The sequence below is a fragment of the Pan paniscus genome, chromosome 16, assembly GCF_029289425.2.
Source record: "Pan paniscus chromosome 16, NHGRI_mPanPan1-v2.0_pri, whole genome shotgun sequence".
NCBI lineage: Eukaryota > Metazoa > Chordata > Mammalia > Primates > Hominidae > Pan > Pan paniscus.
In genome coordinates, this window is record NC_073265.2 from 75,936,255 (window position 1) to 75,962,762 (window position 26,508).

At 37.6% G+C, this 26,508-nt stretch overlaps 1 protein-coding gene across 1 annotated transcript in view; it reads left to right on the forward strand.

The window, feature by feature from the left end:
* AGBL1 (AGBL carboxypeptidase 1) overlaps positions 1 to 26,508 on the forward strand; it is a 595,764-nt gene that overhangs the window by 307,134 nt on the left and 262,122 nt on the right. Inside the window, exon 18 of the mRNA XM_055098914.2 lies at positions 9,847 to 10,027. Coding sequence (XP_054954889.2) covers positions 9,847 to 10,027 — 181 coding nt within the window. The remainder of the gene's footprint in view (positions 1 to 9,846; positions 10,028 to 26,508) is intronic.

Sequence of the window (26,508 nt, forward strand, 5' to 3'; positions counted from 1 at the left end):
AAAGGAGACCAATTGGCTGGGCCAGCTGGAGTGGGGTACACTTTCAATGAGGAGACAAAGGACTGTGGGTTCTACTACAGTGTGTTACCTGGAAGATGATACCATCAGACTTAGGTTTTCGTTTTTACACCTTATATGCTGCTGTGTGGCTGGACCAGATGTTAAGGAAGAGGTTGTAGTAACGCAGTGAAGAAGAAAGGGGGATATATGTTTGAGAGAGAAGGAAAGAGAGAGGGTGGGGCTTGAAGGTTGTGAACATTAGTAGGAAAATATGTGTATTACTTACAATTTGTGAAGAAGCTGAAAAGATTTAAGAAAAAGATTTGTAGGCTGCCAATAGAATGATCATTATCCTTCAATCAGTTTCCAAAACTTATCAGCTACAAAGGGCCTGTGGTCAGCCTTGGCCTCCATGCCTTCCTCCCTGCTGTCCCCAAGAATCCCCAGTGCGGTGAGTAGGACCATCAGAATCTCTGTTCCCCGCTCTGCCAATGTATGAATCCCCACACCTTTTTGGTGAAAACTAAGCAAATCCATCACTGAAAGATGTCAGAGCTTCTTGGGCTCCTTGTCATCTGGAGGTAATGGAGGTCACATGTCAGGTTTTGGGGAAAAGGCAGAGTGCAAAATTCTGGGAGGGACAGGGTCTGGGGCCACTTTCTGTCACTGGAAGGCTGGTAGGGCTGAAGAAGAACAATTTCTGGTGAAGGCAAATGGTTTGGAAATGATAATCTGGTCAGTTTCTTATTCCAGTGGTATATGGGTCAGAAAGATCACAGCTTAAGAGTTTGTAAAAGATGGCTTGGGTGCAGACAAACCCTGCTCATCTGGGAAGGAATTGTGTCCCAGCAAGAGAAAGCCAGCTCACACTTCATTGTTCTGAAGCTGATTATTAGCCGTGATTACCTGCACTTTCTATTTTCTTCTGCTACCACCCAACTTTGGACCACTTTTCTGCTTATTAGCACTAGCATCTGAATATTGGAAAAGAGGAAAAGAGAGATGAAGGAGCTCCATGTAATTTTGCTTCCTGTTAGCAGCTCTATTAAAAGAATACTGAAGGAACCAATAGAATTAAAGCAGATTGAAACCATTGGCTAAAAAGTTTGATTTTCGTCTACCCTGTTTCACGTTGCCATTGATAATCATTATATTTAGTGCAGCAAAGACTTAGGAGAGCCTTGCTTTATGGGTAGAGAACAGATTTCAAAAGATTTTAATTTTCCCAAATCCATTCAATCAGTAAGAGGCAGAACCAGATCTCAAACCAAAGTCTTCCAATTCATACTTTACATGGTACTTGTTCCCTCACTATATCATATTTTGTCTCAATAAGATTCATTTTGGCCTTCCTCTTAAATATATACAGGCAAAATAATACATAATGAAATGAAAAGAATATTGGATTTTGATTCAGAACACCTAAGTTTTTCCCTTGCTTTCTCTCTTTTCTTGCCTTATAAGCAAGATAGTGATAATTCCTGCCTTGCCTACTTCACAGATTTACTCTCAATACCAAAGGAATAATACAGGTGAAAATGCCTTCTCTGCTGCAAGGTGCTATAAAAATGCCATGAATGTGTTTACATACAATCCCACACATTTGAACAGAGCTAGTCAGAATTATTTGTTACTATGTCATATAGCTACCAGTTGTAATAACATGGCATGAATTTAAAGGATTCTTTTTATTTTGCAGTATTGAGAAAATTCTGAGAAATTAGAAATGTATCAGTAATAACTGATATAGCTTTTGAAGAGAAGAAAATACTTTATTATTTGCAGGGGTTAGGATTATTTTCCTGGAAACTTTAGGAGAATCAACAGAAAACATTAAAAAAATAAGGAGTATAAAAAAGTTCAATAATTTGGAAATTTCAATAAAAGTTTTTTTCCTTGTCTTGGAAAACATGTAAAAAGAACACATACAACAGAAAACAAAAACACACATTTCTATTTCTGAAAATGAGGAGATAAGTTTCCAGGTAACTAGAGACTGTTAAAAGCTGTCAAGTTCTTGCACAATCTTGGTGGAAGAAACATGGAGAGATGTGGAAAATGGAGAGGTTATGAGCAAGGGTGATACGATTTTATGCCCAGCAAAAACATTTTTCAAAACTGAGGATAAAATGAGTTCACTTTCGGACAAATAAGAAGTGCATGTGTTCACTGCCGGCAGATTCATATCAGAAGAAACACTAAAAGGTGAGTTTCAGGCAGGAGAAAAATGAAACCTGATGAAAGTTTGTAGATGCAGCAAGGAGTGAGGAGTAATTAAAAGAGTAAATATGTGGTTTAAATCAATATTGACTTTATTACACAATAAATGTAAATGTCTTATGGATTTTAGGATATGTAGTGGAAACTAAAATATAGTAGATTATATTACACTATAATAAATCAAAGAAGTACCTTGTAATCTGTAAGGTAACTGCTGAAAAAGAATAGAAGGATATATAACAAGCTAATAGAGGAGAAAAAAGAAACAATGGGAAAAAAACAATCAATCCAAATGAAGGTCAGATGGGAAAAAGAATTGATTGTACATTAGGACAAATGGAGAGCAAATATTAAATTGATAGCTATATGCCAATATAAATCATTAATTATATGAAATGGAAATTTTGACTAAATGCTTCAATTAAAATAAAACAGTGCTAGACTAAATAAAATACAATATACAACCATATGGTGCTTCAAAAGACAAATACTTGTAAAGCGATGGAAACACTGAAAGTGATGAAAAATATATATATTTTAAATACTAACCAAAAGAAAGCCAGCAAAGCTATATTTATACACACAAAGGAGACATTAAGGCAATGCCTTAGGAGAACTGGAGAGATATAATGATAGAAAGTTCAGTTAAGCAGGGAAATATAATAATTCTAAATCTGTATGCAGTTAATAACATAGCCTAAAAATAAAGAATTGACAACTTAATATGGAATTGACAAATTCACAATCATCTTTGGAGATTTTAACATACCACTCTCAATAATTCATGGAACAAGCAGATATAATATTGGTAAGAATATAGACAATATGAGAAATATGACTAACAAACTTGACCTAATTGGTGTATATGGGACATTGTACCCAATAACATTCTTTGATCCTAACAGCTTTATTCATAATGGCCCTAAACTGGAAAGAACTCAAATGTCTATCAAGAGGTGAGAGAATAAACAAATTGTGGCATATTCATTGCTATGTGGTACCTTGGAATACAACTCAGTGATTAAAAGAAATTACTGATGCATCCAACAACATAGATAGCTCTCAAAAGTATTATGCTAAGTTAAAGAAGCCAGGCAGAAAAGTTATATACTGTATGATTTTTTTTTTTTTTTTGAGACGGAGTTTTGCTCTTGTCACCCAGCCTGGAGTGCGGTGGTGTGATCTTGGCTCACTGCAACCTCCGCCTATTGAGTTCAAGCGATTCTCCTGCCTCAGCCTCCCAAGGAGCTGGGATTACAGGCGCCTACCACCATGCCCAGAAAATTTTTGTATTTTTAGTAGGGATGGGGTTTTGCCATGTTGGCCAGGCTAGTCTTGAAATCCTGACCTCAGGTGATCTGCCTGCCTCGGCCTCCCACAGTCCTGTTATTACAGGCGTGAGCCTCCGCTACTCACACTGTATGATTTAATTATGAAATTCCAGAAAAGGAAGCACTATGGTGATTAAAAAAAAAAAAAAAAAAAAAAAGCAAATCGGTGGTTGCCAGAGGCTAGGGGTGGGGTGAAAGGATTGCCTGCAAAGTGAAATGAGGAGAATATCGGAGATGACAATAATAATTTTATATCATGATCATTTGGTTTTACAACACTGTATACATGTGTCAAAATTTATTGACTTGTAGCACTACAATTGGTAAAATTTATTTGCGTAAATTATATCACAAACTAATAAAAAAGATAGAAACATCTTTTAATATTGATATGGAAATATCTTCAAGATATATTGGTAAATGAAAAATGCACAGTGCATAAAATGTGCATGGTATGTACCTTTTTTGGAAAACATAGTAGCATGTGTCTTATATACAAATTTTTCTCATTTTATTTTTTTTTCTCAGAATCTTTCCACTTCCTTTTCCACTCCTGTTTCCTGTCTCCTTCCTTCCTCATCCTGTTTTCCTTCTAACAGGTTGTATACACTCTCTTCTAGGATTGCTGGACTTCATGTTAGCTGCATGATTCCACCTTGAAATCAAACCTGCTCTCCTGGCCATTTCTTCTACCCCTTAATCCCACTATCTAATTCTTCAGCTCCAAGAAGCCCCATCTGATCATACCTTTGTATAATGTTTTTTTTTTTTTTTTTTTTTTTTTTTTTTTGTGGTGCTTCCATAGCATACAAGATTGTTCCCAAACCCTTAGTATGCCCTAGAAAGGGCTGCAGAAGCAGGCACGAACTTAGTTTTTGTACCTTCATTTCTTCTCTTGCCTTCCAAATGGCCTGTGCTTTAGTCACATTAAACCATTTCATTTTTCCTTGGGTATTATGTACTTTATGACCTCAGACGTTTGCAAATACGTCTACTTAGGCCATTTCTACTACCTTTCTTTTTACTTTTCTTTACTTGGCAAACAATTAAACTGGACAGACCAGATCAAATGTTACCTTTTCTGTGAAAATTCATTTTTTTTACTCTTCTTCTCCTGTGGTGCCTTAGTATTTGAAAATACTTTGCCTTTGTGAAATTGACATATGATTGTTATTCTCTAAAAAAGTAAACATTCCAGATAGGGATAAAGATGACCTAAAAATCACGTAGATTACCTCTACTTGCAGCTGTCTGTATGTATAGATACCTTTGTATAAATTTTACAGCCACATACAAATGGGATCCTTCTGTGATGCACTCTGTCGTCTGTTTTTTTTTCACTCACTGTTATATCACAGGTACCTTTTTCTGTTGACAGAAAAAGACTTATGTATCATTTTTAATGGCTGCATAGCATTCTGTTTTGCATATTATTTCCTGAACTAGTGTCATTTACAGTTGTTTGCGTTAGTATAAATGATGTCACAATGATTACTCCACTGTGTTTAAAAATATCCTGATGAATGTCCCTGATGACATTGGATTGTAATTATCTGTGCGCCTTTCTTTCCTACCAGACTGTTATTAGTTTCCTGAGGGCAAAAAACCATTATTTATCTTGTAATCTACAGAACCCTGCAGAGTGCCAGTAGAAGCTTAATATATATTGTTGAAAGAAAGAAGGAATAAATGAATGGATGTTTATATAGTTGGGTACACATGTTTATCATCACACATGTCTTCAGTTTTTACTCAACTTTTCATTGGCCTAAAGGCCTGATATCTCTTAGGCATTATTCAATCCCCTACTTGTTCCTAATTTCTTTTCACAGATGTCATTACCACTATAAATTCAATATGTAGCTTTAAGAATAAAAATCTGTCCAAACCATGACTCCCCCATAGACTATGGTGGTCACTGAAACATATTTTATTAATTGCAGAAAAAAATAAATGCAAATATCTGGCACTTTTTGCCTGACCCTGAGCAGACACGAGTTACTAAGACTGAGATTGTCAATTGCAAGAAAAAACCACATGGTATGTGTGGTGCATACTATTTGCAGCTGTTGTCCATTATGAGTTCTCTGGAGTACCATTTGCTGCTACAACTGAATGGTCTTGTAAGTTTAACTTACCAACATGACTGCAAAATTGTCTTAAATCACAGAGGGGAAGAGAGGAAAGCCAACTAGAACTGGCTAAAATACTGCTTATGTCTTCATGAGAATCCATCGTTGTCCCCATTTGCTTCTTCAGGATACTAGAACAGCCTGCAAGGTCTTGTGGTGTATTACAATACAGCAGATTATCAACTTGACTCTCCAATGGAAAGAAACACATTGTTGATGTCTCTCTGTTAGAGCTTGCATTTGGCTTATTGATTAATGTACTGCGTTGTACTGGGTATATCAGGCAATGGAAGCCAACTGGCCCAGACAATGGAAGTGTTTTATTAGTGTCAAAAATTTACAAGAGCTTAAGCCATTTCTTATTTCGTCTTGCTGGGCTGAAAGCACTTATTATTGTTGTCCAATATGCTGCAAATGAACATAGTTCAAAAATCACAAAGAGAGTGATATGGAATTATAGAACTGAAAATAGGATACTGATTGGGTACAAATTCATCAAGCCTCTTTATTTCGAAACAAGCTTTTTATTGGCGTGCCAACACAGCTTGCTTTGGAAAAAGCGAAACCAACTGTGAGCAAATGATATAGTAGGAAAGTTGACCTCCCATTAATTTCAGTTGTGCCTAGCTAGCTAACTGTACATCTCCTTCTTTCCAACATTTTTTTTTAGAAAGTTTCAGTTAGTGAGTCATTAGTCCTATGGTGCAGAACACCTAATCTGCTATGGACTGAATATGTATGTCCTCCCAAAATTATATGTTGAAATCCTAATTCCCAAAGTGATGGTGTTAGAAGGTGAAACCTTTGGAAGTTGATTAGGTCATGAGGGTAGTGCCCTCATAAATGGGATTAGTACTTTAAGAAAAGAGGCTTGCGGGAACTCAGTTGTCCCTTCCACATGTGAAGACACAGTAAAAAGAAAGTCATCTAAGAAACAGAAGGCGGGGCCTCACCAGGCACAGAATTTGCTGGCACCTTAATCATTGATTTCTTGGTCTCCAGAACTGTAAAAAAGAAATTTCAGTTGTTTATAAGCCACCCAGTCTATGGTATTCTGCTATGGAAGCCCAGAAAAAGTAAGACAAATCCATTGCCCAGTTTTTTCAGAAACTTACATAACTCATCTCATGTTAAAAATGGTGAGGCTGGAATTTGAACCCTGGAAATACGGCTCCTAAAGTTGTTCTCTAATTCACTATGCTGTACTGTCCCTGATTGGGTAAACATGTCATCTACAATAATTTCAGAATTCGTTTTATAAAGCACAGCCTTTGGCATATATTTCTTCTGGTGAAAATTCATCATCTCCCTTTTACTTAAGATAGCGGTTCTCAATTGTTCTTTTCTAAAACACACATGTCAAATATCATTCTCCCTACAACTATTTCACTCTTTTCTCCACAATCTAGAAAGCACACATGAATACATGTCATTCAAGGTAATATTATTATAGGGATGACTTTAAACCTGATCTTACATTGAGTTTAACAGGGTGTAGCAAAAACCTGAGTACAGTGGCCTAACCAAATAGTGGTTTACTGTTCTCAAACATCCAGAAGTAACGAAGAAGCTGGTGAAAATGTGGTATAGCTGCTTAAGGAATTTGCCAAGAACCCTGGCTCCCTCTACTTTTATAGTCACCATCTTTAGCATGTGACTTTGATTCTCAAGTTGGCTTTCTCATCTGAAGGTATCACATCTATGTGCAAAACTGGAGGAAGAAGAAGGGCGAAGGACAAGACACAAAAACCAAGTAGGCATTTACCAGATGAAACTGTTCCCTTTAATTAGTTTTCCAGAAGGACTCACACTCTAGTAACATTTAAATCTCACTGGACACAACTGTGTCACACGGCCACTCCTACCTACAAAAGGATCCATGAAGCTAATATTTTAATATGGGCAAATTCCTTCCCCTTCAAAAATCAGGGCCCTAGTAATAAGAAAGAAAGGGAGAAAGGCTACTGGGCAGGTGACCGGCAGTTTGTGCCATGTATGTAATATCATAAGCAAGCACTTGCACTTTTATTGCTAACTGATGACTCTGCAATATACTCTGTTACTTATCACAGGATATCAGTGAGACACTGACTCTATGGTTGAGAATGTCTGATCTACAGGATGAAGTCCAAATCCCTAAACAACATATATAAGAAAGGATCTTACCAGTTTAATATTAGCCTACTTTTTAAAATTTATGTTCCACCATCTCTAGCCCTTTGCTTGAGCCACACATAACTTGTCTTCATTTTTTAATTCATCAACTTTTGCGCCACTGGTTTTGGCATATGTCCCTTTCTTTGTTCAGAAGACCCTCCTCACCGTCTCCATCTGGTAAATAATACTTATTTTGCAAGATCCAGTGTGAATACCATCACATCTTTGGAAATGGCCTTACCTCTCTCAGTCATACCTATTTTGGTGTTTTGTATACACCTCCATTAGCTCACTTGTAATTATTTTCTTTCATATTTGTCACTACTGACAAATGCTATGGCCTCTTAGAGAACAAGGACTATAATTTATTCAACTTTTTCTACCCAGTGCTCCTGCAGTTCTTGGAATATGCTCAAGACACCTGCTTAAGGGAAAATATAGCTGAGTGTTACCTCCAGTGTATAGGTGACCTACAAGGAGCTGAAGTAACCTGTTTTCACCATAGTCAGTAAAAATGCACTGATCTACACCCCTTAAATCTAGACCTCAGTGGATTAATGGCTGTCAGCAGAAATACGGAAGAGACAGATAGTCTTTAGGTTTTTTTTTTTTTGGTCTTAGTTGATGATAATAACATAATTCAGTAATTTTAAAGTGTTTTCTTTATATCTTCCATTGCCTATTCTTTAGCTCTGTTATCAAAAGATATTCAATTTTTTCTTTCTTTGTGCACAATTTGAGACACAGTTTGTATCTTCAAAAAGGCTACGGTTTTTTAGATTCTGTATGAGTAAGATAGTATCATGTTTGTCTTTCCGTGTGTGTCTTATTTCACTTAACACAATGTCCTCCAGACTCATCCATGTTGCTGAAAATGACAGAATTCCATTTTTTTATGGTTGAATAGTATTCTATTGTATCTATGTGTGTGTGTATATATAAAATCATATATTCATATATATGTGTATATATATATAAAATCATATATTCATATATATGTGTATATATATAAAATCATATACGTGTGTGTGTATATGTGTGTGTGTGTATATATATATATATATATATATATACACACACGTCAGTAAATGAATCAAAACACATTTTCCACCTGAGCCCAGACATGGCTTTAGAATGCATTTCAGCACTATGATACTCCAGCTATCTTCTATAAACAAAGGAGGGAAGACATTCCTATCTTTCCCTCATCAGCACATTCTCCATAAAGACTGTTCATGTCAATACACTACCTGTAACTGGGCAGAGAGTGTTTTCCTGACTCCCTTTGCAAAGTGAAGCAAGCATTGTGACTCCAAGATTGAGCTTCCAGATATTTAACTCTTTTGTCAAATCTCTCTCAAGGATTGGGTTCAGGGTCTTACAGTCATGGAGTTCCAAAGATACTGCTTCTGTTACTTGCCTTCTATTTCTGCTAAGGAATGAGAGGGACCATCCCACCCACAGACTTTACGAATGAGGAGGGAAAGAGCTAACACATACTGAATGGCAGGCAATATAGTGAGTGCTTTATATTTACTTATTTTTGTTTTTTATAACAACCACATAAAGTCAGTATTATTGTCCCCATTTTATAGATAGGAGATAGTGTGAAAGAAATTAATTCATTTGCCTGAGATCCCAGAGGTAGTGAGAGATGAAGATAATCAATCTCAGATTTGTGACATCTAGCATCATGCTATTGAACTCTGGAGAATTCGTTATTTCTTTTGTGATCTTGATAAAATCTGCTTCTTGGGTTCTTTTCATACCATCAAATAGTTACATTTTTGATGACAGCCTTGAGCTGTACCTTCGTACTTTCTTGAGTCTTGCAGACCACAGAGGAAGATAGAAAATGGGTAAATGTAGATCAGATATGTGTTAGAAGCAATCCATCTATTTAAAACCTCATGCCAATCATGTGAAAATCTGGTCCCCTGGAGGACATCTTGATGGAAATGGAAAGCGAATTTGGGTTTAATTTTCTTATGTCCCTTTTTCTGCAGGACATCGTCCATATCAGGTGATCACCGCTCGAGTTCATCCAGGAGAGAGCAATGCCAGTTGGGTGATGAAGGGTACCTTGGAGTTCCTGGTCAGCAGTGACCCTGTGGCTAGGCTCTTGAGGGAAAACTTCATCTTCAAGATCATACCCATGCTCAACCCAGATGGTGTCATCAACGGCAAGTATGTCAGGCAGCTGGCTCAGCCAAACCCACAATTATGCTACCACAGTGACACTGTCATTTCACCAAGTGGGCGTGATTGGAGAGGCCTCGGTACTCTGTCAAGAATAAACTCTTGGTTTTCTGTTTTCTGCTACAAATAACAACATACTTTCCATACACACTGATGTCAGTCTCATGGTTTCTTTGAATAGAAAGGTATAGAATTGAGGCCTAGGCAGGAGGATCACTTGAGACTAGTAGTTCAAGACCAGTCTGGGCAACACAGTGAGACCCCATCTCTACAAAATAAATTAATTAAAAAATAGGAAGCTATAGAATCACAGGCAATTAATAGCAGAGGAAGAATCTAGTTTAACATTTTTCTTTTAAAAAGGAGGAAACTGGTGTCCAGGGTAATCAAATGACTTGTCCGAATCACATGGTGGGTTAATGATAAAGTCAGGGCCCAAACTGTGATTTCTTCAGAGTAAGACCAATGCTTTTATTTACTTATTAATATTTACTACAGGGAAATCTTTATTCTCAATTAGCTCTGATAGGACACAGCTATAAGAATGGTGTCCCTCTAGCTAAATAAAATGTCAGCTGAAAAACAGAAGTTGAGGTTGTTCTTCTCTTTACCTAGCCCTTACAGAACTCTTCGAAATATATGATGGGAAAGATGGCTCCTGTGCCTGGTGAGCTCCGTTGAAATGGACCACATTCTCAGAGTTTGTGAGCTGAGGCCCAGACATCAGATGAGGCACCCAAAGTCACACAGGCGGTGCATGAGGGTGACAGGATTAACATCCACAAAGAGGTCTTTCAAACTTTGTGGGCAAAGGATAAAGCCGCCCCTTGCCATGGTAATAGATGAATAGGAATGGACATTCTATCCCATGAGAAAAAGAGAATGCAAGATAAACTGAAAACATTGAAGGAAAAAAAATTCAAAATCTACAATGGAAAATGTATTTTTAATAAAAATTAGTAACAAAGAAGCAAAAAAGAAGTTTAGAAAACTATAAAATAGAGCAATATTAAAATTGTTAAATGAAAGAGACAAAATGAGAATTATAAAGAAATACTAAAAGCACAAAAACTTCAAAGAAATAAAATGAAAATGACTTAAAATAAATAAGAATGATGTAAGAAAGATGAAATAATTCAATTTTTAAGAAACAATTTAAGTGTTAAACAGCCAAGAATAGACTAGTTTCAAAAGATAAGCACCGAAGATAGATAAGTTGAAAAGGTTAAAAGTATGAAGATGATATACCCAGTAATGGGATGGCTGGGTCAAATGGTATTTCTAGTTCTAGATCCCTGAGGAATCTCCACACTGACTTCCACAATGGTTGAACTAGTTTACAGTCCCACCAACAGTGTAAAAGTGTTCCTATTTCTCCACATCCTCTCCAGCACCTGTTGTTTCCTGACTTTTTAATGATTGCCATTCTAACTGGTGTGAGATGATATCTCATAGTGGTTTTGATTTGCATTTCTCTGATGGCCATTGATGATGAGCATTTTTTCATGTGTTTTTTGGCTGCATAAATGTCTTCTTTTGAGAAGTGTCTGTTCATGTCCTTCGCCCACTTTTTGATGGGGTTGTTTGTTTTTTTCTTGTAAATTTGTTTGAGTTCATTGTAGATTCTGGATATTAGCCCTTTGTCAGATGAGTAGGTTGCGAAAATTTTCTCCCACGTTGTAGGTTGTCTGTTCACTCTGATGGTAGTTTCTTTTGCTGTGCAGAAGCTCTTTAGTTTAATTAGATTCCATTTGTCAATTTTGGCTTTTGTTGCCATTGCTTTTGATGTTTTGGACATGAAGTCCTTGCCCATGCCTATGTCCTGAATGGTAATGCCTAGGTTTTCTTCTAGGGTTTTTATGGTTTTAGGTCTAACGTTTAAATCTTTAATCCATCTTGAATTGATTTTTGTATAAGGTGTAAGTATATACCCAAATGACTATAAATCATGCTACTATAAAGACACACGCACACATATGTTTATTGCGGCATTATTCACAATAGCAAAGACTTGGAACCAACCCAAATGTCCAACAATGATAGACTGGATTAAGAAAATGTGGCACATATACACCATGGAATACTATGCAGCCATAAAAAATGATGAGTTCATGTCCTTTGTAGGGACATGGATGAAATTGGAAATCGTCATTCTCAGTAAACTATCGCAAGAACAAAAAACCAAACACCGCATATTCTCACTCATAGGTGGGAATTGAACAATGAGATCACATGGACACAGGAAGGGGAATATCACACTCTGGGGACTGTGGTAGGGTGGGGGGAGGGGGGAGGGATAGCATTGGGAGATATACCTAATGCTAGATGACGAGTTAGTGGGTGCAGCGCACCAGCATGGCACATGTATACATATGTAACTAACCTGCACAATGTGCACATGTACCCTAAAACTTAAAGTATAATAATAAAAAAAAAGTATGAAGATGATAAATTACAAAAAGATGAAAAGCATAAATTCCAAATGATGAAATATGTTAAACCAGGTTAAAGGAAAGCAAATAAAAGCTACAGACCATAAAAATAAAATTTCAGTACACACACACACATACAGAAAGGAAAGACACCCATGTACCCATGTGTTCCTTACAGGTGAGCTCCTCCCAGCTTAGCTGTTGCCAGACTTCATTTTATTTACTTTTTTATGGAGATTATTTGAGGGCAGAGAATGTTGGGCAGAGAGCAGGGTTTCTTCTCTTTCTCTGTGGTGACTGATTGGCCTTTAAGCACATGGGAAAACTGGGAGGCCAAGTCCTTCACTAAAAAACTCGATCAGACCTTGGAAAGAAATTAGCCTTCTGAGCTCTCAAGCTGGAAAGGCCCCAAAGCAGTGTTCGCTCCTGGTCAAACAGAACTCAGCCGGCTCTTGCTATGTGTTCCTTTAATGGCAGAGAACAGCTCTGGGACATCAGTGAATGGCTCCTCCCTGCTTGAGCAGCCAAGGATTTTACTAGCAAACTTTCTCAGCCTAAATGGATGGAAAAAGTTATGCAAGGCATCTTGAGGGACATGATCCCATTTTGACATTTTCTCATCCAAGTTGGCTCTTTTCTGAAATCTCTCCTTCGCTGGAATTGTCTGAGGTCCAGTAGAGAATGGAAAGAGCCGTGGATCTAGAGTCATATGATTCGTTGGGAATTCTTGCTTTTCTCCTGCCCTAGTCAGTTTTCTCTTCTGTTGGAAGAGGAAGACAACATGCTCCCTGTTGACCATTCTGGAAAAGGTCTCAGAAACCCAAGGCAATATTCAAGCTCAGGGATTAAGTATTGTAGTTTCTTCAATTTTAAATGCTTACACCACCAAACCAGGGGCTTTATCCAGATCTTTGGTTTAAAGGTTAATGTGATCTCAGTCACTGAGTATCCTCCTGGCCTGGACACACATTATTTCCAGCTCACAGCTGGTTGCTTTGGATTCCCAAATGGCAGGCCAGCTTCTCCTTAGTGACACTGGCATTTATCATCATTACCATTATTTATTATGATATGACTAAAAGTACCTTTTCATTTATATAGCATCTTTCATCATGGAGCTCAAGGCACTTTGTAGATCACTTGGATTACCCGAACAATTTTGGCTGAAAGGGACTTGGAAATCATAGTGTTATTCTACTGAAGGAAAAATCTACAGGTCGTAGCACATCATTATGAAAAAACTTGAGACTGCCTGAATGGATAATGCCTCATCATAAAAGAGCTTAAAAGTCTCAGTGCCTGAGCCTTCCTTAGAACATACGTAACATATGGTTTATCTAATTTCTGCTTGAACTAGTTCTGTGATTGACATTTTATTTCAGGGCATGCCCACTCTGTTGTGTATCATCAGGTGGATTTGTGTTTTACTGTGTTTTGATCTTTGTCCTGTGAGCTTCACCCATTTTAATCATTCCTCCCTTAGGAAATCCCATGGATAAAATCTAATCCCCCTCATCCGTGCCTGAACTTTCCCATGTGAAGTTCTCTCCAACCTTGATGCAGTTCACCTAAATCTTGTGTATATGGTATTTTTTTTCGATGTTCTCATCTTCATTGGTTTTCTCTGGGTATATTCTTATTAATAGGCTCCTTTTTGTGACACTGTGGTCTTTTGTCCTTTGTAATGTATTTTAACAGTTTTGGGGGAACAGGTTTTTTTTTTTTTTGGCTACGTGGATAAGTTATTTTAGTGGTAATTTCTGGGATTTTGGTGCACCCATCCCCCGAGCAGTGTACATTGTACCCAATGTGTAGTCTTTTATCCCTCACCCCCCAACTCTTCCCCCGCAAGTCCCCAAAGTCCAGTATATCATTCTCATGTCTTTGCATCCTCATAGCTTAGCTCCCACTTACAAATGATAACATATGATATTTGATTTTCCATTCCTGAGTTACTTCACTTAGAATAACAGTCTCCAACTCCATCCAAGTTGCTGCAAAGGCCATTATTTCATTCCATTTTATGCCATGCTGATATATATATCTATATCTATATATATATATAGATATAGATATATGTATTTCTATATATCTCACATTTTCTTTATCCACTCATAGGTTGATGGCACTTAGGTTGGTTCCGTATCTCTGCAATTGCGAATTGTGCTGCTGTAAACATGTGTGTTCAAGTGACTTTCATATAATGACTTTTCCTTTGGGTAGATCCCCAGTAGGGGGATTACTGGATTGAATGGTAGTTCTACTTTTAGTTCTTTAAGGAATCTCCATACTGTTCTTCATAGTGATTGTACGAGCTTACATTCCCACCAGCAGCGTAAAAGTGGTCTCTTTGCATATCTACGCTAACATCTATTACATTTTGATTTTTTAATTATGACAATTGTTGCAGAAGTAAGGTGGTATCTCATTGTGGTTTTAATTTGCATTTCCTTTATAATTAGTGAAGTTGAGCATTTTTTTCATATGTTTGTTGGCTACTTGTATATCTTTTGAGAACTGTCTATTCGTGTCCTTTGACCAGTTTTTGATGGGATTTTTTTTTTCTTGCTAATTTGTTTGAATTCCTTGTAGATTTTAGATATTAGTCCTTTGTTGCATGCATAGTTTGCAAAGATTTTTCTCCCACTCTGTGGGTTGTCTGTTTACTCTGCTGATTATGTCTTTTGCTGTGCGGGAGCTTTTTAGTTTAATTAGGTCTCTTTTTTTGTTGTTGTTGTTGCATTTGCTTTTGGATTCTTAGTCCTGAATTCTTTGCCTAAGCCAATGCCTAGAAGAGTTTTTACAGTGTTATCTTCTGGAATTTTTATGGCTTCAGGTCTTAGATTTAAGTCTTTGATCCATCTTGAGTTGATTTTTATGTAAGGTGAAAGATGAGGATCTAGTTTCCTTCTTCTACATGTGGCTTGCCAGTTATCCCAGCACCATTTATTGAATAGCATGTCCTTTTCCCACTTTATGTTTTGTATGCTTTGTCAAAGATCACTTGGCTGTTAAGTACTGGCTTTATTTCTGGATATTCTATTTTGTTCCATTGGTCTACATGCCTGTTTTTATGCTAGCACCGTGCTGTTTTGGTAACTATAGCCTTGTAGTACAATTGAAGTCGGGTAATGTGATGCCTCCAGATTTGTTCTTTTTGCTTAGTACTGCTTTGGTTATGTGGCCTCTTTTTTTGGTTTCATATGAGTTTTAGGATTGTTTTTTCTAGTTCTTTGAAGAATGATGATGGTATTTTAATGGGAATTACATTGAGTCTGTAGACTGCTTTTGGCAGCATGGTTATTTTCACAATATTGACTCTACCTGTCCATGAGCATGGGATGTGTTTCCATTTGTTTGTGTCACCTGTGATTTTTTTTCAGCAGTGTTTTGTTTTCCTAGTAGAGATATTTTACCTCCTTGGTTAAGTGTATTTCTAGGTTATTTATTTATTTATTTATTTATTTTTACAGCTGTTGCAAAAGTGACTGAGTTCTTGATTTGATTCTCAGCTTAGTTACTGTTGGTGTATAGCAGTGTGTGTACATTGATTTTGTATCCTGAAACTTTACTGAATTCATTGATTAGATGTAAGAGCTCTTTGGATGAGTCTTTAGGGTTTTCTAGGTATATAATCACATCACTGGCAAACAGTGACAGTTTGACTTCCTATTTACAGATTTGGATGCCCTTTATCTCTTGTCTGATTGCTGTGGCTAGGACTTCAAGTACTATGTTGAATAGAAGTGATTAATGTGGGCATTCTTAGTAGGCTTCTTAAAGGTGAAAGAAATGTCCTGTGTGTTGTCTGATCAGTAAAGAGACAATCCTTGCATAAAGATTAGAGAACCAAAACCTGAACTTGGCACTTAGCCTACAAGGCTTTACTTCTCTCTCACAAATAAAAATGGAGCTTGCAATAATGAATAAAAGCAGACCAGTTTCCTTTTGTGGTGATGGTGATGGAGCTTCTGAGAGTGCCTGATAGCTTTTGATAAGAGTGGCCAGTGAAATAAAGGCATGATTTCCCAGCAAAATTTAGGGAGTCCTGCCAAGCCAAGGATCTCTTAGCAACACATGTCTGAACAGGGAAAGAAAATACAAAGATGGAAGGTTATGTTAAGTTCAAAAACAAACAAACAAACAAACAAACATTTTGTCATCTTTCTGGCCTGGTAGTTTGTGTTGAATTGGGCTGAGTTCTAAGTAAATCAGGAGGACTGATCCAGCGGTTTCTTGACACTTAAAAATCTTCCCAAGGTGGGGTAAAAATAGAATGGGCAGTCAACAGATTTTCTTAGAGCAGAAGTGATAATTGGTAGCTGGATTAGAGTGGGAAGTGGGGAGAAGACAGGTGATTCCTGAACTGCATTAAAGGTAGACATGATGTATAAATGAGCACGGGGTGAGGGAGAGGATAAGTCAAGCATGATTCCCAATCTTTTTATCTTGGTTGTTGGGTGGTAGTGACAAAATAATTTTTATAAACTCAACACACAGCCTAACATTTTATTTACAGGAGAACCAGGGCATATTGATTCTTAGAGTATATACAACTCTAAAAACTTGATTATCTTCTTTCAAGGCCATTGTGGAACAGAAGCAAACAGCAATAAAGAGCAAAGACTCCACTATAAGTAAATACACCAAGGTATTAAAACATAATAGCTGAATGCACTAGAGGAAACAAATCAAGCTATAAAAATCAGATACAAAATCTTGACCATTTTAACAATCTGGGACCATTTAAAGTTAGTGCCAGTAGTGTTTACTCCACTGTGGGTTGTGAAGACTTTACAATAAGAGCACTCACAGAATCCATCTAAAAAATTATTCAGCACCTTTTATGGGCCAAGAAAGAAGCTAGTTCCTTTACATATATTGTCTTACTTAATCATCACTATAGCCCAACAAATGTAGGTGTTCTATGCAATTTCTAGATAAGAAAAGTTGAGCACACAGGCGTTCAGTTTTGAGTGCAGTTTAAACAGCTGGTGTTACAGAGCCAGGAACTCAAGTCTATCCTACATTACTTTGCTGTAGATATTTAAGGGAATTAGAATGTAAGAACCTTAACATGTTCTTGCAGGGCAGATTCTTGTATATTATTTAGTCCCAGTCATTCAAATGATAAGGAAACTGAGACCAAAGAGGTAAATGAGTTATCCACAATTACATAGCTAGTTCAACATGGAACTGGCATAAGAAATTGTCTAGATATTGAAAACACACACACACACATCCATGCCCAAGGTTATATGACTAGCTTGTGGGAGAGCTAACTTCAAATCCTTTGTTCATTTTGGTCTATCAGGTCTTCCCAACCTTGGATAGAGATATAAATAGAGTCTCAGCCCCATCAGCTGCTTGGTTCTGAAATTCATCTTGCTGACTCAGATCTTCATATCCAGGGTGTCTGGGAGAAGCCATGGCGCAGCCTTGCCCAGATTTCCGCTATTCTTTCCCGGGATGAATGAATTGGTTCATCCTCACTTCCTAGCTGGGCTTGATCCTGGACACTCTACCTTGACTTTCCAGCTTTCTCTACTAGAGAATGCTGTGTCCTTCCCTGTTACTGCCAGCTTTTGGCTGCAAACACCTCAGCTGACTGTGAATATTTATTGTCATGGGGCTTCTGTTCTATGGCTCACTTTCACTCAACTCGCCAGGATCACCACGCGCTTAGACTGTCACCTCTGGGCTGGGCCATGCCTTTTCCTTCCCATTTTGAACTCAGCTCTACTTTTGAATGTATTTAAAGTCCTTTGGTATAATGACATGCAGCAGTGGCTCTCAGACTTTTGGATTTCACAGATCTGTTGAATTTAAATAAACAGAGGACTGATTAGTAAGTATGTCATTTTTTTATTTGAACAAGTAAGAATGGAAGATACTCTCTGAGATCCCAAACAATTGACTGGGGAAAGTTTCAGTCTCATTTGTTTCTTGAGCTGCTGCCTTTTCTACATGGGATTATGCAGATAACCTGGGAGATGTGATGCTGGGCCTGTAGATCACGGCAATGAGCATACTTGCCATGTTCACTATAATCCATGCTGCTGGTACCCATGAAGGCTTCTTTGTGGACAGGAAGAAGTGTGTAGTCAATAAGTGTGTTAGTTATTCCCACTGTTAATCATCCTTTTCCAGGAACAGGGAAAATTCTGGAAGAGGAAAAGGTACCTGAAAAATGGGCCCTTAAGGGAAAGAGGCAATGCTCTTGAGCTTTAAATTGGGAATACTCAGGTCTAACCAGGGGGTCCCCGTAGGTCATAGAGGAATGATGGCATCTGCCATACGGAGGAGGCCAGAGGAGACAAGTGGCCTCTTGAGAATGAGAACAGCTATACTAATAATCAGTTTTAATTTTTTTGAGTAGTTATCTTTTGCTATATAATTGACTATCTAAGTGTTAATCAGTCTTCTAGTCCTGTTTCAGCTATGCTACTGGGCTTTAAAGAAAGTGCCTATGCCTGGCCGGGCGCGGTGGCTCACGCCTGTAATCCCAGCACTTTGGGAGGCCGAGGCAGGCAGATCACGAGGTCAGGAGATTGAGACCATCCTGGCTAACACAGTGAAACCCTGTCTCTACTAAAAAATTACCAAAAAAAAATTAGCCAGGTGTGGTGGTGGGTACCTGTAGTCCCAGCTACTTGGGAGGCTGAGACAGGAGAATGGCATGAACCTGGGAGGCGGAGCTTGCAAGTGAGCCAAGATCACACCAGCCTGGGCAACAGAGCGAGACTCCATCTCAAAAAAACAAAAAAACAAAAAAACAACAACAAAAAAGAAAGTGCCTATGCCTAAGATTTGTTAAGGGGAAAAGTGGCACTCATACGTAACGAAATTCCTAAGGGAACAGTGGAAATAGTACAATGGCTAATACATTTTAAGAGTTGTACTCAGTAAAATGAGAACATTTAAGAAAATAAAATAGATTTGTTTTCTAATTATAAAAATGATACATGATACAGCCAAGATAATAGGTGTTTCAAAAATAAGACTTAATATAAGGAATTAGTACAAATCTAATACAAGGTTCACGCAAGTGGTAGAAGTCTAAGTTCAAAAGGAGATGCTAAAAAAAAAAAAAACAGATTAAGAACTGCAGAGGCAGCTACCACCTGTAATAATGGAGGAAGCAAATGCCAGAGGAGGAGTTACCAGAACCTAGCAGGTTGAGGGGCTCCATGAGGCTGGTGTTTGGAACTCTGTGAAGGGAGACTGATCTGGCTAGGGCTTCAGTGCACAGCAGGCACAGCCTAGAGGGTGAAGGAGTCTAGAGTGGCCTGTATCCAAATAGTAAAGGAACCATTTGGTTCTTCCTGCTGCTGATGCCTTTGATGGAGTGCAGCAACGTTGGTACTATGGGAGCTGAAGGAGTAGGGATTGACACATTTAATGGCAGCTGCTCTGGTCTTGTTAACTGGAACTGGGAAACAGAAAGAGTGTGTTTCTTTCTCAACTTGCCTTCCTATCTTTCTCTAGGGCTTCTCATTGGCAGAACCTACTGTCAACTGTCAAGGGCATCTGAGCACTGTAGTCTGCAGAGTTTTAACAACAGGTGAAAATAAGTGCAAAGTATCTATTTACCGAGTGCTCAACATGCCGTAGTATGGTTCTTAGCACCCTGTCTATGTGACTTCATTGTTTTCAAAAAACAAAATGATTTTATTGTTTCCAGTGTGAAAAAATGCACATCATTATTATAAACAATTCAATATGTATAGAGAAAGCTTAAGGAAGAAATTTAAAGGCACCTAAATTCAGGACTATTGCATTGTATAATTCCAAAGGGCATCATTTACATTATAATCTATTATAATTACATAGTGCCTCTGGAATTTTGTAATGTAGAGGCTCTTCCTGAATCAAGCTGCCCAGAGAAAAACATTATTAGCAAGTTGAAGGAGATATTTTAGCCATTTGTCTATAAATTGACAGCTTTAGGTATATCAGCTGTATCTTTAAGTATATTTCTATTTTAACTTTCATAAGATAATATATTTTATAGTATAATTTATAAACTAACCGCATCTTCCTATGGCAAAAATACAAATTAAATGATCAGTTTTAAAAATAACCATCTTTCAGTATTGATGGGGCCATAATTAATGTAAATAATTTTTCATTATAAACTGTAGAAAGATGAATATTTTGTTTATTCTTAGCAATTTTTTCTGGTTATTTTCTTAAGATAAATTTTTAAAGTAGTCAATTGAGTCAGATGTTATACATATTTTATACTTGATACATATTGTTGCCAGATTACCCTCCTTAGAAAATTCACAGATTATATTCCTTGTACTAATGGATAAAAGTGACTGGTCCTCATATGCTTGTTAACACTACACATTATCAACCTTTTCATTTTCTGTCAATCTGATTGGATAAACATGATTTTATTTTCATTTTTTATATTTATAACTTCTAATTATTACAACTACCTGAAAAAGTAAACTGTTTAATTTCATTTTGCAGACCAAAAAATGAAACTGAGGCAAAAGGAGATTGAGTGACATACTTAAGGTCAGTCCCGTGTCTAATAAGTTTCAGAGTCAGAAATTAAACTCAGGTTCATCTGTTTGCAAAGCTCTTGTTCTTGTTATACAGCCCCACTGTGTCAAAGCTTCTAGACAATCATCCTGGTGTCTTTCCTCTTGAGTGTTTCCAGCATAGAACTTGGGAAGTGGTAAGTGCCCAATATATGTCTTGTAAGTCTAGTTCTGAGTATACCTAATCTTTCTAAAGTCTCTTAAAATATGGCCCTCCAGGTAAGGTCACTCCAGAACAGAAAGGCTCTAAAAATGTTTTGCTATAGGTCAGATAGGAAGGTAAAGTTTGTGTACTACTCATTGAAGGTATGATTTTTGTTGAACTTGTGCGCATAACAATCACTTAGCATTTTTAATTCCCTTTTTCTCCTTTTAGTCATCATTTACTGTCTTGAAAGAATTACTGAAGACATACTGGGGAGCCTTGTTTTATGTCTGGGCATTCTCCAACAGGCTAAGGTTTAATAAGCATGGGGTCTGTGGATCCTTCCAAGCTGGATTTATGATCGTGGGACTCTTGGATCATGTGGGGGAATGATTCCCTTTCCCATGATTCGCTGGTCCATGTTTGGCTTCTGAAATGCACATTCCCTGTATGCCTATGGGTGTGAGTTTTGCAGTGCTCACCCATAAAGCTAGGGCAGAGGACCAGGACTCCTCTGCAGGAGGGAGAAGGAGCGACAGGAAGAAGCAGCGCAGACCAGCAAAGGCAGAGGACAACTGGCTGTCACATGGTCAGCTCCCAGCAGGCGTTTCTGTCTCTTTCTTTCTTTCCCTGTCTCTATCTCTGTTTCTCAATCTCTCTCTTTCTGTAACTCATTAAGGCATTGCATCCCCTCTCTGAAAGCTTACATGATCACAAGCTGAAGAACATGTAGGAGAAAGTTCTCTATGTTCTGTGGCCTCTGGGAAATGAATAATTCTATTGATATTCTCTGTAGAAATGATGCTAATGACAAGATGGGGGAGTAAAATTCCCAACTCCCTTGTGAATTCTCATTCCAAGGTTTCAGCTCCAAACTTCTCCTTTCAGGCACAGGCCAGGGCAATTCAAAGCTCCTGCTGTAACATCTCTCTGTGAAATGTTTGCTATCCGAAAATCATAATCTCTTCGCAGTTAAAGCTTAACCTCTACCAGTCATCTGTTCCTTCCACATGGAACTCAACTGCTCTTCCTGGGAGCTGACAAAGGAGCTTAAACTTGCAATCATGTTTAATTCCTGAGTTTCATTCGTCACATTTTAATTTAGATTGCTTTGCTATTTTGTACTGTTTGAAACAGAGCAGAATTATTGGTGGATGGAAATTTTTGCTTCATTTGGTTTTTAGAAAAATTTAAGAATTTTGAGACATGAAGCAGAGGTTGAGTGTTTGGATGAAAATGTCAATCTGGGTTCTGGTTCTACCCTGTTTATCCATCTCCATGTCAAGATGCTCTAAGGGGAGATGGGCAAAAGGGTTTTTAATCTTCCTTTGCATTACTTTCCTTATATTTAAAAATGGGGAAAATTGTTATTCTGATTCAGAAGGGGTCTGAGGAACTATAATTTTTCCTCACTTTCTCCTGCCCTCACTGGGAAAAAAGTAGGGGTGGAGGTCTCAGCCATTTTGAATGTGAAGATATTCTCCTAGACAAAAAAACAAAAAATGAACATTATAGGAATAGTGTAATCTCACAGCTTTTGTTTACAACTTTATAAAATGAAAGACAGTCACATATTTAAATTTTAAAAAATATGCAGAAGTAACTGTTTTCTGCCTTAAATTCCTGCCTGGCAAATGCCTGTCAGTAATTCCCAAATCATGGTCTGTAGAGAATTTGCAGGGCATCCGCAATGCATCTTCAGACAAGTGGAAGGAGGTGGAGAGACCCATGAAGAACATGGCACTTGGTGCAACCGTCCAAACCTCTGTCCATAAACCACAGACATAGTATGGACTCAGAGAGCACTGAGGGCCCTGGTTCTAGAGGGCAACACACTCAATCTTGCTGATGAACTTGTTCGTAGAGATCAAAATGGAAATTATTTGCTCTGGGAACTCTTAAGGTCCTGCTGCTAAGTCATTTGCATAGTGTTAAATGATGCATAGTGCTGCGGCTGGATTCTGGGAGTGTGTTCCCAAGGGTTTCCTCACTTACACCCCATTCCCACCACTGCCTGCATATACAGAAGGTGTCAGGAGCTTGAGGACTCCATTTGCCTTCCTCAGACATTGCCGTTTTGAATAAATATTACTATTTATTATCCCCAAATTTAGAGTTATTAATTATATCAGCATAAACCTAATTTATGCCATCATAAACAGCGATAATAAATGCTGCCAAATTCTAATACCCAGCTCTTGCCAACTGTGCCTGTAGTTGATGGGTTTCCCCCCCTCACTTCCCAGAAGCATTAAATTAAAAATGATTCAGTGTTGCAGAATCATTGATCAAGTTGGGGCTGAGGCTCCTCAGGAAATGCACTTGTTTTGTTCAATGCTTTGCTCTTTCATTGGCCGGGCAGCTTCTGATGTCTGTCTGCATTCCAGTGTTTCTCCTTTCCTTCCTCCCCTCCTCTGATCCTTCTGTAGGAGGAAGAAATCCGGGCAGGGATGCAGGGATAGAGGGAGGTAGATGAGCATCTATTATTTTATTCTAAATTTCCCCTTTAGACATCTCTCTTCTTAGCATCCCCACTTCTAACACTTTATTTCAACATAAACTTAGAAATCTTTATAAAGCAAACCCTTGGGTATAATATAGGTAAGTTATTTCTCAATTTCTATCACATCTATCATGTATTTAGGGATGGATGTGATACATGGCTTCCTAAAATACGTGAAAGCCTATAATGGGAAAATAGGAAGCATAGCTCTGAGAACCCCCACCAAAACTGAGGAAGCTTTTTCTTTGGGTATTTACTCTCAGGGGTGCTCTGATTTTGCAGAGGAAGAGGAGAAGCCTGTCCCCGTGTTATCAGAACTGTAATGCAATCTCACTGCTTTTCTCAAGGAGAAACAGTTTTTACTTTTCCTTCGTTCTCCCTGGCTTTTACTTTGTTTTCATCAGTGATGATTGTGGTGGTGATGTAGTATAAAAAAATTCCAACAAGACAGCCAGAAGAAGACCCACTTTAGGTCAAAGTTAGCTTCTTTATAGCTGTGTGGCTTTGGACAATTTACTTAACTTCTCTACTCCTGTTTGCTCCACTTTTTAAGGGAGTAGTAAGCCCTAACCACTGCACCTCACTTGATTAATATCACAATCAAGTACCATAGTACTTCAAAACTATTAAGTACTGAACAAAGGTAATGGTTCCTTTTATTGTGTTCTGATGCCTAAATTTCAGTGGTAGGGCATCTATGTTCTTCTCAATGGTAGGGCCAAGCAGTCTTAATAATCTTTTTCCTGCTTTTCATTTTTTAGTTTTGCAAAGAGATCCAGGATAAGCCATGGCAATAGGATAGAAATTCTAAATTTTGCAGAGGAAGAGACAAGGTCAAAGATACATATATATAAAATATATATATACTATTTTATATATAAAATATATAATATATTTTATATATAATATATATTATATAATATATTTTATATATAATATATAATAATATTATATATATTATATATAATATATATATTATATATATTATATATATTATATAACATATATAATATATATTATATATTATATAATATATAATATATATTATATATATTATATATAATATATATATTATATATATTATATAACATATATAATATATATTATATATTATATAATATATAATATATATTATATGTATATAATATATATACAGAGAGAGAGCTTTAACAAGCTCTCTCTGGTTATCCTTTTGATTTTAAAATTATGGGGCAAGTATAGAACCGAATAGGTTGTACAAAAATTTCAGCAACAGAGAAAGCTTGGAACTGAGTAGTTCAGCTAATGCCTTTTTTCCTCATGCTTACTCATCAAATAGATTTAACTGGCACCTTAGAATGGACAAAAACCCTGGCTTCTTGCCTTCAGAAGCCAGCCTATCATCAGCCTCCATCAAGGTATCTCCAAGAGCTTTTCAGGGTGTCTGTAATGAGCAGCATCTGTGGTACATGGAGTCTGTCTTCCCCAGCCTGGGGACTGCCTCCCTGGGGTGGGTACCCAAGCCTCAAGATCACAGAAGCCCAGTTTCCTAGAAAAGTGCACCCTATCAGGAACTAGAAGGAATTGCACCTCGAAGGCTGGCATTGGAAAATTGCCCGAGAGCCTTCTGCTCTCTGTTCTGGATCACTCTGCCTGGCAGTCTGGAGTTTCTAAGCAGGAAAGTCAAAGGCAGCATATATACTTTGATAATGCAGATCCACCTCCCCGCCGCGATTTCCAGGTTGTCTTTTCCTTGGCTATTCATCTCTCTGAGCCACATAGCCCTTTTGAATTATTAGCCTTACTCCTTTATTGCCCAGCTTCCTTCTTGCAAACATGCTCCCATACATCTTCACTCCACAGAAAATGCTTTCTTCTCTATTTACAGCTTCTTTCTGCCCCCTACCCTTCCCTCTGGTCCAATAACTAACGGCCAAGGAGATAAATAAGAGACATAACTCTTTTTGGCCATTTTTTTTTGTCGTTACTCTGCAGAGTAATATATACATAATAACAAGGAAACAAATCTTATTACTAAAGTAATTACAATAAATAAAAAATAACTGAGAGTGGAGCTTAAAGAAGGGGACATAGCAGCGTAGTGATTACAGCAGGATTTTAAAATTTTAATTTACTAGTGCCAGTCTCTGCTACTCTGTTCATACCCCGCTTAGGAGATTGTGTCTAATTAGGGATTGGTTGTTATTGGTCTTTGAAAGCACCCACTCCTAGCTGACTTATCCCTAGGTCTTTAAAGGAGACATTTGGCCCAAGGAATCCCTTGAAAAATCTCTTTGTCAGCAGCTCAATGTTGGAAAATAGCAGCATTTAGCATGTTAAGTTTCATCATCATCAAAGCTTGGGAATTGCAAATAATTACTTGGCATTTTTCCCTCTGTAGATAACATTCTCTTAACTAGTCTATACAGACATGCATTCACCCCAACATCCGTGGATCTCCAAGTCGAGGACACAGTACACCCTTTTGTAGAATACACTGGTGCTGACCAATCTTAGAGTTAGACCATTTTTCTTTATAGCCAATCTAATTTTATCCAAAAGCAATTTATGTCCTTTGTTTCCACAGAGGAAGTGTGGAATGTTTATTTTTCTTCATTAATCATGACTATTATCCTATTTCTAATAGTCATCTTTCCAAGTCCTTTTGGTATTTGAGTTGCTTCTCTTTCTTTTTGAACCTAAATCTTGTATGTTCAGTGTTTAGTCCTGATACACAGTGTTTTAACTATAATTGTCAGTGTTTGGTTTCCTTAACCTTCTCCAAGTTGCTCTTGAGTGTGGAAGGATGAGGTGCAGCATAGTGGCTTTCCCATGCATCTTAGCATCTTTCTACA